This window comes from Scyliorhinus torazame, chromosome 11 (genome assembly GCF_047496885.1).
Source record: "Scyliorhinus torazame isolate Kashiwa2021f chromosome 11, sScyTor2.1, whole genome shotgun sequence".
Lineage (NCBI taxonomy): Eukaryota > Metazoa > Chordata > Chondrichthyes > Carcharhiniformes > Scyliorhinidae > Scyliorhinus > Scyliorhinus torazame.
Window position 1 is genome coordinate 54,289,826 of NC_092717.1, and position 14,572 is coordinate 54,304,397.

A 14,572-nucleotide genomic window follows, 5' to 3' on the forward strand; every position below is an offset into this window, starting at 1 on the left:
CTCTTCCTGTGAGTAACTTTGAATCTTGATATATGAAGAGAAGTAAAGAGTGGAAAGAAATTTAAATTTTGCAATGTGATAGTCAGCACATGGACAATGCAGGGAAAATGCACCATAAATTACTTCATCACAGATGGGTTACTACATTTATTGATAAAGTAAACACTAAGTCCAACATTTACCACTTGCTTCAAATGCTCAAAATCAAGATGGCACTGAAACAGATGATTTTAATTATACTTAACCATTGAAAAATTAGGCCTGGAATAAAGCCTACTTGAAAGCAAGCATAATCTGGTACTCCATTTTTAATGGGCAAAGAGCTCGACAAGAAAATTGTCTTTGCGAACATGCAACTTAATATTTATTCCAGAAGTAGACTGAATCGTTTTGGCACGGTAAAATGGTCGAATGAATTCAAACATGTTACATTAACAAGTCACAATAATGAAACAAGTACTTCTGACTCACATGTTCAGTGTAGTGATCAGGCACAGGCAGACTCCTTCACGTGTCCGAAAGTTCTTGTGTTTAAACCCTGAAGTTAATCTTTCCCAAACGTACTGAAAAAAAAGTTTATTGTAATATCATCCGAAAGCCACATCAAATATTACAGTTTTTCACAATACAATCTTCACAATATTGTGCAAACTCACATTGAGCGATCAGTTTTGTTATGATCTCTAGATATCGTAACTTTGAAAAGTTAATCAAAACTTCCTGTTAATAGCTGTAAGTATAACATGAAAAGGTATCATGTTTTCATAGAATCACTACAGTGCAGGAGGACATTTGGCCCATCAAGTTTACACAAGCCCTCTGAAAGAGCACCCGAACTACGGTCAGGCTCCCACCTTATCCCCATAACCCGACCTAACACTTTAGACATTAAGGGGCAATTTAGTATGGCCAATCCACTAAACCTGCGCATAACATCATAGAATTTACAGTGCAGGAGGTCATTCGGCCCATCGAGCGTGCACTGGCCTTGGAAAGAGCACTAATGAACCAGTGTCCCTGGTGCCGTAGCAGTGCTAACCACTGTGCCACCATGCCACCCTGATGTTTACTGTAACAAAAGACTGAAAACAATATTTACTAAATACTCAGTACGCAACTTATACATCAAGCCACAGAATAGAATACGCTTCTTGTTATTTTTAGCATGACAAGGCATTACAATTCATAGATATACATTACACTGTCATTTAAGCAGGTATACAATGCCCTCAAAATCAGTCTAAAGTGATTCTTTACTCCCAAGGGTTGACTTTCTCAGCCTGCAATGGCACCTCCAGAACTGTCCTCCACAACAAGATTATTCATGGAGATCCTCCCTCAAGCACAAACTAGGATAATCTTCTAAGATCCCTTTAATTACTCAGAATTGTGGGGTTTTCTGTTACTCGAGATTCTACACGCATGACAGTGCAGTGAACTAAGATTTTCAGACTCTCGTTGATCTCTCTCAGCCTCGGACCCAGGAAGATGAACTGTGTCTGCGTTTTCAGGGATGTCTGAGAAATCCTTCCTCTTTCCAAGGCCATTTCCATGGCAACATCACACGGGCCTTATATCCAGAGAGAAATGATGATTAGGTATACTTCAGAGCCAATTTTATCATCATCTTGGAATTAAAATAGACATTCTAAAGCATAAATGTTTCCAATCCAACATTCACATCACTTTTCCGGGAGTTTGGAGACTGACAGTCTGTCCATTACTCGTACACAGGCTGTTGTCATTGTGGTGTAACCACATTGCACCTTCACCCAGTAAAATAATCTGGGGCCCCTTTAATCTCTAATAACCAACCCACCTAGGCTTGAAGATGTGTCACATGACTCCCTTCATTTTACCTTTGATTAAAGATCAGTCCCAAATCATTAAATTCTTAGAAACCTCAAATGTCACACTTGGCAGAACATCTCCATTCAGTCCATGAGCATGACCTCAAGCATCAGGTCACCAGCCATTGTAATTGTCTGCATGACTCACACTCTGAACTTTACTGTTCTCCTACACAATTGCAATTACCACAGGGCCATGGTCCTTTAGTTTTGAAAATATGACTTCTGAATTTGGATTTGGATTTTGTTTATTGTCACGCGTACCGAGGTACAGTGAAAAGTATTTTTCTGCGAGCAGCTCAACAGATCATTAAGTACATGAAAAGAAAAGGAAATAAAATAAAATACACAATAGGGCAACACAAAATACACAATGTAACTGCATAACACCGGCACCGGGTGAAGCATACAGGGGTGTAGTGTTAATGAGGTTAGTCCATAAGAGGGTCATTTAGGAGTCTGGTAACAGCAGTGAAGAAGCTGTTTTTGAGTCTGTCCGTACGTGTTCTCTGACTTTTGTATCTCCTGCCCAATGGAAGAGTGTAAGCCGGGTGGTACGAGTCTTTGATTATGCTGTCCGCTTTCCCCAGGCAGCGGAAGGTGTAGATGGAGTCAATGTATGGGAGGCAGGTTTGTGTGATGGACTGGGCTGTGTTCAAGTTTCTTGCGGCCTTGGGCTGAGCAGTTGCCATACCAGGCTGTGATGCAGCCCGATAGGACAGTTTCTATGGTGCATCTGTAAAAGTTGGTGCGAGTTAATGTGGACATGCTGTTATGGGCCAGGATTGAGAGAACCCCAAAGTGTATCATGGAGTTCACCTGACCCACAACTTTTAATAGATTGTGGTTATGGGGAACACACGGGCCTACTTTATAGGTGTGATGCAATAGAAATCTATAGTACTTTTAAATTAAAACAATGTGTATTTATGAAACCAGTGAAGACTTTATAAACCCCCAGTAAACATCTTAACAACTATCAACACCGATAAATCCCCCAAAGAATACAGTACTCTCGAAGTAACTCTTAATCTTTTCTTGCAACATCCATAAGACAAAAAGAACCCATTGTACAGAAAGACATCAGGTTTAACTTCACTACTGAGAACAGTTACCTCGTTGAAATCACCAAATGAACATTCATAAGTTTGCAGAGATTCATACACATCTTGCTGTGACTGCAGCACCTCTGAATCTAAAACAAAACTAAACACACCCTGTAGCTGCAAGCCCAAAGTGAAAGTAAAAGCAGGCAGACAGCCCAGCTCCACCCGCTCTCTGACATCACTGAAAAACAACCATTTCTTAAAGGTACAACCACTACAGCTATTTTATTACCCCCCATTTCTTAAAAGTACTCTCACATGACAATGCCGAATTTCCTTAGTTTCCTGAGGAAGTATAGGTGCTGTTGTGCTTTCTTGGTGGTAGCATCGACATGGGTAGACCAGGACAGATTTTTGGAGATGTGTACCCCTCGGAATTTGAAGCTGCTAACCATCTCCAGCTCGGTCCCGTTGATGCTGACAGGGGTGTGTACAGTACTTTGCTCCAGGATGTCAATGACCAGCTCTTTAGTTTTGCTGGCATTGAGGGATAGATTGTTGGCGCTGCACCACTCCACTAGGTTCTCGACCTCCTTCCTGTATTCTGACTCGTTGTTATTTGAGATCCGGCCCACTATGGTCGTATCGTCAGTAAATTTGTCGATGGAGTTGGAACCAAATTTTGCCACGCAGTCGTGTGTGTACAGAGAGTATAGTAAGGGGCTAAGTACGCAGCCTTGCGAGGCCCCGGTATTGAGGACTATTGTGGAGGAGGTGCTTTTGTTTATTCTTACTGATTGTGGTCTGTGGGTCAGAAAGTCGAGGATCCAATTTACAACTGACTGGACATTTTGCAATTGGCTAAACAGCAGAATCATAGAACCATTGAATTTACAGTGCAGAAGGATGCCATTCGATCCATGGGGTCTGCACCGGCCCATGGAAAGAGCACCTTACTTAAGCCTACACCTTCACCCTATTCCGTAACACAGATCTAACCTTTTGGACACTAAGTGCAATTTAGCATGGCCAATCCACCTAACCTACACTTCTTTGGACTTTGGGAGCAAACCGGAGCACCCGGAAGAAATCCATGCAGACACAGGGAGAACGTGCAGACTCCACACAGACAGTAACCAGAGTCTGGAATTGAACCTGGGACCCTGGATCTGTGAGGCAGCAGTGATAACCACTGTGGCCCCTACCGAACAATCTACTTAAAATGGAAGGCCCCTTCCAAAGCAAAGATGGGAAAGAAAACAAGACATTCAGGGGAATGTGAAGAGAGGAACATTTCCTATCCCATCAAAACTCGTCACCATCAGGGCAGCACAGTGGCGCAGTGGGTTAGCCCTGCTACCTCACGGCGCCGAAGTCCCAGGTTCGATCCCGGCTCTGGTTACTGTCTGTGCGGAGTCTGCACGTTCTCCGTCACTGTCCGTGTGGAGTTTGCACATTCTCCCCGTGTTTGCGTGGGTTTCGCCCCACAACCCAAAGATGTGCAGGATAAGTGATGTGGCCACACTAAATTGCCCTTTATTGGACAAAATGAATTGGGTATTCTAAATTCTAAAAAAAACGAGAAAAAAAAAAAAAAAAAAAAAAAAAAAAACTCGTCACCATCCAAAGAAGAAACGTTAAAAGGCAAAGTTCCGGATATCGAAACAATGAGTGGCACAGAGAGACTCACCCAATACTCCCTTGGAAACATACAGTGGGCGAAGTAGAATAGGCAACTGCAAAATTATTGCAAGGGACACTGAGCGTCAAAGACTTCAACAGAGAAAAAACTGCACTCCCTCCATCTCTCTCTTTCGGAAAAAGTGTTTGCCACCCGGTTTGAGAAGAAACCCTCTAGCACACCGAGAACTAGAATAATAGCAACATCATCACGGGCAGCACGGTAGCATTGTGGATAGCACAATTGCTTCACAACTCCAGGGTCCCAGGTTCAATTCCAGCTTGGGTCACTGTCTGTGCGGAGTCTGCACATCCTCCCAGTGTGTGCGTGGGTTTCCTCCGTAGTGCTCCGGTTTCCTCCCACAGTCCAAAGATGTGCAGGTTAGGTGGATTGGCCATGATAAATTGCCCTTAGGGTCCAAAACTGCCCTTAGTGTTGGGTGGGGTTACTGGGTTTTGGGGATGAGGTGGCGGTGGTGACCTTGGGTAGGGTGCTCTTTCCAAGAGCCGGTGCAGACTTGATGGGCCGAATGGCCTCCTTCTGCACTGTAAATTCTATGATAATCTACATATGACCACATCTAAAAAAGAGCCAATCTCAATTGGCTGCAATGTTTAAAATCTATACCTTATGGAAAATAAACAAACAATTAACTGTATATTCCTTTAACCCATTTGTATGTGTGTGTGTGTGTGGGGGGGGGGGGGGGGTGGAGGAGGAGGCAGCATAAATTTATTCTTTCTTTGATCTAAGAAAATCTTGTTTGATTGGCTCCATATTTCTCACGACATAAATAGTGAAATACTTTTGGATTTGGAAGTGGCAAATCCTCGTGAAAAGGAAATTTAAACCTTTGTTGTGATCAACCGAGGAGGTTGAATAGACGGGAGTCAGTTAACACTTTCTGATCTGGTCATAAGACAATAAATCTCAATGAAAGCAAGCAACAGTACCTTACCTTTCAACCAGAAACTTTACGGTTTCTTTTTTTTAATATAACAATAACAGAAGAAACAGTGTACATACAAACATAAACATTGTGCAAAGGCCGTCTTCCTCCCTCACAGGTCCCACCTTTCTTACACACTAAACTAAACTAACCCTTCTCTGCTGACGGTTAATTTTCTCTGAAGATGTCAATGGACAGCTGCCACCTCCGGACGAACCCTGACATTAATCCTCTCAGGCGAACTTGATTTTTTTCCAGACAGAAAAAGCCAGCCATGTCAGGTCTCTGACTTCGGGGGCTTTGAGTCCCTCCAAACTAATAGTATCCGTCTCCAGGCTACCAGGGAGGCAAAGGCCAGAACGTCTGCCTCTTTCTCCTCCTGGATTCCCGGATCTTCCGACACTCCGAAAATCGCCACCTCTGGACTCGGTGCCACCCTTGTTTTTAATACCTTGGACATGACATCCACAAACCCCTGCCAGAATCCCCTAAGCTTCGGGCATGTCCAGAACATATGAACATCGTTTGCTGGTCCTCCCGCACACCTTGCACACCTGTCTTCTATCCGAAAGAACCTGTTCATCCGGGCCGCTGTCATGTGTGCCCGGTGAACGACTTTAAATTGTACCAAGTTGAGCCTAGCACATGATGTGGACACGTTGACTATTCAACAAATCCGCCCAGAGACCATCCTCGATCTCTCCTCCTAACTCCTCTTCCCATTTGTGTTCCAGCTCCTCAATCTGTGTTTCCTCTGACCCGAGTTCTTTATAGATGTCCGAAACCTCTCCCCTCTCCCACCCATACTCTGGAAACTACTGTATCCTATATCCCTCTTGGTGGTAGGAGCGGGAAGGTTGAGACCTGCCTGCGTAGGAAGTCCTGCACCTGCAGGTACCTAAACTCATTCCCTCCCGTCAATTCAAATTCTTCCTCCAACTCCCTCAGGCTTTAAAAGCTCCCCTCTATGAACAGATCTCCCATCCTCTCGATCCCTGCTCTTTGCCATCTCCAAAACCCTCCATCCAGCCTCCCAGGGGCAAACCGATGATTATTGCAGATTGGAGACCAAACAGAATCTCCCTCTGCTCCCACATGTTTCCTCCATTGCCCCCAGACTTTCAGGGCCGCCACCACCACGGGGCTGGTGGAGTACCGTGCCGGTGGGAACGGCAGTGGCGCCGTTACCAATTCCCCGAAACTCATGCCCTTACATGATGCCGCCTCGACTCGCTCCCACACCGACCTCCCCCCCACCCACTTCCTAATCATGGCTATGTTTGCCACCCAATAGTAATTGCTAAAGTTCGGCAGCGCCAACCCACCCTCCCCCAGGCTACGCTCAAGCATCCCCTTTTTTATTGGCGGGGTCTTGCCCGCCCATACAAAGCCAGCGATCACCTTGTTTACCTGTTTAAAAAAGGCCTGTGGAATAAAGATGGGGAGACACTGAAAAAAAAAAGGAATTTCGGGAGGACCGTCATTTTCACTGTCTGTACCCTCCAAGCCAGTGATAGCGGGAGCATGTCCCACCTTCGGAAATCTTCCTTCATTTGGTCCAGCAGTCGGGTCAAATTTAGCTTATGTAGCCATTCCCATTCCTGTGCCACCTGGATGCCTAGATACTGAAAGCTTCCCCCTACCACTCTAAAACGGCAACTCCCCCAGTCGCCTCGTCTGCCCCCTTGCCTGGATCGCGAACATCTCCCTTTTCCCCATGTTCAATTTATAACCCGAAAACTGGCTGAATTCCCCCAGAATCCTCATAATTTCTCCCATCACCTCCAGTGGGTCAGAATACGCTCCTTATCCAGGCACCTGTGCAATCTCACCACTATCGCCCTCGGGGGGGGGGGTCACCTACACGTGGCTTCTTCGCTAGTGCTCTTTGCGCCCTGTCCATCTCAAAGGGTCAGGTGAATGTCCTATCCCCCATTAGCTTCTCGAGCATACCCGCTATACATGCCCCTGCATCCGCTCCTTTGGACCACTCCGGGAGACCAACAATCCTCAAGTTCTGCTGGCGGGACCTATTCTCCAGATCCTCCACCTTCTCCTGGAGCCTTTTCTGCTGGTCTCTCAGCATCCCCACCTCCACCTCCATTACTGTTTGGTGTTCCTCATGCTCGGTCAGTGCTTTCTCCACTTTCTGGATCGCCCGATCTTGAGCATCCAATCTCTGTTCCAGCCAAGCAATCGATTCCCTAATTGGGTCCAAGCATTCCTGTTTCTGCTTGGCGAAGCCCTCTTGAATAAACTTCATCAACTGCTCCGTCGACCGCTGGGTCGTTGAGCCAGGACTCCGGTCATCCGCCATGCTTTTTCCCGCTGCAGCTTCAACCCAGGCCTTCTCTGTTCGCCTATTTCTTCCTTTGCGAGCACTCCTGGTCCGCCTATCCACGCACTGGTGTGGGACTCATCCTTACAGTCACATCCACTATCAATTCAAAAATCGGGGAAAGGTCCAAAGGGCTGACCCGAGCAGGAGCCACCAAATGTGCTACCTACTCCTTCGTGGCCGCCACCGGAACTACCAACTTTACAGTTTCATGGGCTCAATGAGTTCTACAATTCTACATCATAAACCCCATCCCCATTTTTAAAAAACAATTTTGAGGACGACCACTTTCCACATTTATGCCTCCTCTTGACACACTTGACCCATTATCCTCTCCTCTTGCTTTGCACTACCTTCCATTTTGTCATTTAATATCTCCTGCCTTCCAACCTCTTTCAGGCCTCCCCTCACTGCCTTTCCCTGGGTTGCTTAAAATATGTTACATCTGAGCAATCTCAGTTTGGACAGAGGGTCATCGACCTGAAAAGTTAAAATTATGCAGTTAGAACTGCATTTCCATCATTTTCTGGTTTTATTTCACATTTCCTGCATCCACAGTACTTTGCTATTAAATATTAGTATCCGATCTTACAGGTAAGGGCGTTTGCCAGACGGCAGGTGGTGGAATTCCCGCGGCTACTGCCACACACAGTACAGGACAGGGTGCTCTCGGGGAGGTGGGTGGGAGTGGGGAAGATCTCGGAAAATTACCAGGCGATGCAGGCGGAGGAGGAGGCCTCGGTGGTGGAGTTGAAAGGTAAGTGGGAGGAGGAGTTGGGAGAGGGGATCGAGGAGGGGACATGGGCAGATGCCCGAGGGAGGGTGAACTCTTCCTCTTCGTGCGCGAGGCTCAGCCTCATACAGTTTAAGGTGCTGCACAGGGCACACATGACCGGGACAAGGATGAGCCGGTTCTTTGGGGGTGAGGACAGGTGTGTTAGGTGCTCAGGGAGCCCAGCAAATCACACCCATATGTTCTGGGCATGCCCAGCGCTGGAGGAATTTTGGAAAGGCGTAGCGAGGACGGTGTCGAGGGTGGTAGGATCCAGGGTCAAACCGGGCTGGGGGCTCAAAATATTTGGGGTGGCAGAGGAGCCGGGAGTGCAGGAGGCGAAAGACACCGGAATTCTGGCCTTTGCGTCCCTGGTAGCCCGGCGAAGGATTCTCCTTCAGTGGAAAGATGCGAGGCCCTCAAGCGTGCAATCCTGGATCAGCGATATGGCAGGGTTCATTAAATTGGAGAGGGTGAAATTCGCCTTGAGAGGTCGGTACAATGGTTCTTTAGGCGGTGGCAACCGTTCTTAGACTTTCTGGCAGAACGATAGACATTGGTCAATGGCAGCAGCAGCTCGGGGGGGGGGGGGGGTTTACTTTATTTTTGTTTATGTTATTTACACTGGAGCGTCTGAGGGGGTGTATACACCTGTTGTGTTAAGTTGGGGTGTTAATGTTAATTTATTATTTATGTACAGGGGTGGGGGGGTTGCTTTTCTAGACCGTGGTTTGGGGGGTTGCTTTGTGTTTTGTACTTAACCCTGTTGGGTTCTTTTTCCTTTCTCATTTTGTTATTGATATTTTATGAAAACATTTAATAAAAATTATTTTTAAAAAAATATTGGTATCCGATTTCAGCACCGGCCTCTCCGATAAGCAAACCACATAACCTTTCACAATCAGTTTACCTTTCCTACCCAATATCGGATTTTATGATGAGATGAGCTGGAATTGGGTGGGGAGATAATAATGATGCTATTGTTGTGAAATGAAAACAAAAACTCACGTGTGCCCCTATCTTCTGATGGGTAAACTTAACACTTCAAAGAAAGTTAATATATACCAACAGTTTAAGGCTTCATTTCTGAGCTTGTCATTATGTCAAAGCAGATCACAACGTTGACATCAACTTGTTAAACAGACTCTTCTGATTTCATACATACATCCGACTTGCCAAAATTTGTTGCGTGACCTTTCCCCATCTCGGTGTCCCCAGAATAGTCTGTTTAACTGCCAAACCTGCCTCAGCTCATCCGCTGCTCAGACCCTCATGCTTACCTCTGACACTATTCCAATGATTTCCTGACTGGCCTCCTACCCAACAAACCTGAGCTTATAGGAACACAGGAACGAGGAGCAGCAATAAGCAATTCAGCCTTTTGAGCGTGCTCTGCCATTCAGGCATAAACTTACTGATTTGGCTGTGGTCTGAACTCCAGCTTCCTACCTCCACCAATAGCCTTGGACTCACTTATCAATCAAAAATCTGTCCAACTCTGCCTTCAAGAAATTCAAAGACCCAGCCTCCACTGCTTTCTGGGGAAGAGAATGTTACAAATTAACAACCCTCCGAGAGAAAAACTTTCTCGTAACTGTCTTACACAGTAAACATCTTATTCTTGAACTGTGTCCCCCTATTTCTAGTCTCCCCCACAAGTGGAAACATCCTCCTGGTATCTGTCCACGCAGAATCTTTTATGTTTCAACAACACCATTTCTCATCCTTTGCAAAATTCTGCTGCCAAACTCACACCATGTTCTGTTCATCCATCACATCTGTGATCACTGACCAACATTGGCAACCTTGACCAACAACCAGTGCCACGTGTTAGCGAGGTGAGGAATAGGGAGAGAGAGCAGTTAAACACGTGGCTACAGGGATGGTGTAGGAGGGAAGGTTTCAATTAATTGGATAATTGGAGCACATTCTGGGGAATATGGGACCTGTACAAACAGGACGGGTAACACCTGAACCAGAGGGGCACTTTTGTAAGGGCCACGAAGAATCCAGCACGAGTTTAAGGATACAAAGTAATAACATTTATTTACAATAACATATATGTAGAACAGCAGCAGCAGCAACTTCCCTTGCTGCACACTCCTTCCTGTTGGTTCCTAAACTGGCCAGCTGTATTTATACTTGGAGTTTACTAATGGTTTCTCCGCCCCCCTCATTGGGGAAGCTCATACTTCCACAGGATTGTGGGATTGTCATTAGTCCCCAGCCAATGGTAAGCAGGCAGGTTATAACAGGCACCAATATCCTGGGAAGGAAATTTGCTACAGCTCTTCGGGGAGGTTTAAACTAATTTGGCAGGGGGGGTGGGAAACTGATTTGTAGTCCAGAAAATAGTGTTGCTGGAGTTCAGGAAGTTGAGGGTAGTGCAGTACTGAGGAAGGTACCAAGGTCACGAGAGTGGACCTGCAGGCATGAAGGTGGTTTGAAGTGTGTCTACTTCAATGCGAGGAGCATCAGGAATAAGGTTGATGAGCTTGAAGCATGGATTGGTACCTGGGACTACGGTGTTGTGGCCATTACGGAGACGTGGATAGAACAGGGGCAGGAATGGTTGTTGGAGGTTCTGGTTTTAGATGTTTCAGTAAGGGAAGGTTGTAAAAGAGGTGGAGGAGTAGCATTGTTAATCAAGGATAGTATAATAGCTGCAGAAAGGCAGTTTGAGGAGGATCTGTCTACTGAGGTAGTGTGGGCTGAAGTTAGAAATAGGAACGGAGCGGTCACTTTGTTCGGAGTTTTCTATAGGCCCCCAAACAGTAACAGAGATGTGGAGGAAAAGATTGCAATGCAGATTTTGGATAGGTGCGGTAGTCACAGGGTAGTTGTCATGGGTGACTTTAACTTTCCAAATATTGATTGGAACCACTATAATTCGAATAGTTTGGATGGGCTGTTTTTATCCAATGTGTGCAAGAGGGTTTCCTCACACAATATGTGGATAGACCGACAAGAGGCGGGGCCACATTGAATTTGGTACTGGGTAATGAACCGGGCCAAGTGTTAGATTTGGTTGTGGGAGAGCACTTTGGAGATAGTGACCACAATTCGGTGACTTTCACTATAGCAATGGAGAGGGATAGGAACATACGGCAGGGCAAGGTTTATAACTGGGGGAAGGGTAATTATGATGCGATTAGGCAAGAATTGGTGAGCATAAGGTGGAAACAGGAACTGTCAGGGGCAGGCACAATTGAGATGTGGAGCTTGTTCAAGGAGCAAATACTGCGTGTCCTTGATATGTATGTCCCTGTCAGGCAGGGAGGAAATGGTCGAGTCAGGGAACCATGGTTTATAAAAGAGGTTGAATGTCTTGTCAAGAGGAAGAAGGGGGCTTATGTAAGGATGAGAAAACAAGGTTCTGTTCGGGCACTTGAGGGATACAAGATAGCTAGGGACGAGCTCAAGAAAGGGCTCAGGAGTGCTAAAGGGTAGGGGGGGGGGGGGGGTGTGGAGTGGAGAAGTCCTTGGCGGGTAGGATCAAGGAAAACCCCAAGGCTTTTTACACTTCTGTGAGGAATAAAAGAATGACCAAGGTGAAGTTAGGGCCGGTCAAGGACTGTAGTGTGAACATGTGCATGGAGTCTGAAGATATAGGGGAGGCCCTAAATGAATACTTTTCTTCAGTGTTAACAAAGGAGAGGGGCCATGTTGTTGAGGAGGATAGCGCGATTCAGGCTGGTAGGCTGGAGGAGGTATATATTCGGAAGGAAGTTGTGTTCGAAATTTTGAGAAGCCTGAGGATAGACAAGTCCCCTGGGCCTGATGGGATATATCCTAGGATTCTTTGGGAAGCGAGGGACGAGATTGCAGAGCCTCTGGCTTTGATCTTTATGTCCTCACTGTCTACAAGAATAGTGCCAGAAGACTGGAGAGAGGCGAATGTTGTCCCCTTGTTCAAAAAAGGGAATAGGTATAACTCTGGCAATTATAGGCCGGTTAGTCTCACTTCGGTCATAGGTAAATTATTGGAAAGGGTCCTGAGGGATAGGATTTATGATCATTTGGAAAGATGCAGCTTAATCCAGGAAAGTCAGCACGGATTTGTGAGGGGCAAGTCTTGCCTCACAAGTTTGATTGTATTCTTTGAGGAGGTAACTAAGTACATAGATGAAGGTAGAGCAGTTGATGTCGTATACATGGATTTTAGTAAGGCGTTTGCTTAGGTGCCCCATGGTCGGCTCATGCAGAAAGTAAGGAGGCATGGCATAGAGGCAAATTTGGCTGATTGGATCAGTAATTGGCTATCACATAGAAGACAGAGGGTGGTGATAGATGGTAAATTTTCATCCTGGAGCCCAGTCACCAGCGGTATACCACAGGGATCAGTGCTGGATCCTCTGCTATTTGTGATTTTTATTAATGACTTGGATGATGGAGTTGAAGGTTGCGTTAGTAAATTTGTTGATGACACCAAGATTGGTGGAGCAGTGGATAATGTGGAGGGCTCTTGTAGGCTGCAAAGAGACATTGATAGGATGCAGATGGAATTTAACCCTGATAAGTGTGAAGTGATTCATTTTGGTAGAACAATTTTGAATGCGGATTACAGGGTTAACGGCAGGGTTTTGAAGAATAGAACATAGAACATAGAACAATACAGCACAGTACAGGCCCTTCGGCCCACGATGTTGCACCGAAACAAAAGCCATCTAACCTACACTATGCCATTATCATCCATATGTTTATCCAATAAACTTTTAAATGCCCTCAATGTTGACGAGTTCACTACTGTAGCAGGTAGGGCATTCCACGGCCTCCCTACTCTTTGCGTAAAGAACCTACCTCTGACCTCTGTCCTATATCTATTACCCCTCAGTTTAAAGTTATGTCCCCTCGTGCCAGCCATATCCATCCGCGGGGGAAGGCTCTCACTGTCCACCCTATCCAACCCCCTAATTGGTTATTGGATAGAATGTGGAGGAGCAGAGAGATCTCGGCGTTCATGTCCACAGATCTCTGAAAGTTGTCACCCAAGTGGATAGAGCCGTGAAGAAAGCCTACAGTGTGATAGCATTTATTGACAGGGGGATTGAGTTTAAGAGCCGTGAGGTTATGCTGCAACTGTACAAGACCTTGGTTAGACCACATTTGGAGTATTGTGCGCAGTTCTGGTCACCTCATTATGGGAAGGATGTGGAAGCATTGGAAAGGGTGCAAAGGAGATTTACCAGGATGCTACCTGGATTGGAGGGTAGGTCTTGTGAGGAAAGGTTGAGGGAGCCAGGGCTTTTCTCATTGGAGTGAAGGAGGATGAGAGGTGACTTAATTGAGGTGCACACGAGAGGGATAGATAGAGTGGACGTTCAGTGACTTTTTCCTCTGGTGGATGTAGCTGTAACAAGGGTGCATAACTATAAGGTTCAAGGTGGAAGATATAGGAGGGATGTCAGAGGTAGGTTCTTTACTCAGAGAGTGGTCGGGGTGTTGAACGAACTCCCAGCTATGGTAGTGGAGTCAGACACTTTTGGAACTTTCAAGCGGTTATTGGATAGGCATATGGAGTGCACTAGAGTGATTGGGAGTAGATTGATTTGATCTTGGTTTCAGACAAGTTCGGCACAACATCGTGGGCCGAAGGGCCTCTACTGTGCTGTACAGTTCTATGTTCTATGGTCGGTGCCTCAATTTCAAATTTCTGACCCTTGTTTTGAAGTCACTCCACAACCTCACCTTCTCCCTACTTCTGTTACCTCCTTCTGTCCCACAGCTGTCCAAACCTTTGGACTTCTCCAATTCTCGCCCCTTCTATATGCCCAATTTTAAAATTGTGCCATCATGGTTGTTATGCCTTCAAGTGCCTAGAAACTGTGGAGTACTTCAAAACAGGGCATAGTTGTATTACAATTTCTTGGTCCAACAACTACAGAGTTCAAACCTGACTCTGATTAGACAGGAGACTTGTCATTTATCTGCAACTG

General features: G+C 45.8%; 1 protein-coding gene across 25 annotated transcripts in view; it reads right to left on the reverse strand.

The window, feature by feature from the left end:
* The window catches only part of clasp2 (cytoplasmic linker associated protein 2), a 666,501-nt gene that overhangs the window by 551,616 nt on the left and 100,313 nt on the right, over positions 1–14,572 (reverse strand). For all 25 annotated transcript variants that reach the window (XM_072467277.1, XM_072467285.1, XM_072467284.1 and 22 more), the window contains exon 4: positions 472–563. In XM_072467277.1, the coding sequence (XP_072323378.1) occupies positions 472–563 (92 nt within the window). The remainder of the gene's footprint in view (positions 1–471; positions 564–14,572) is intronic.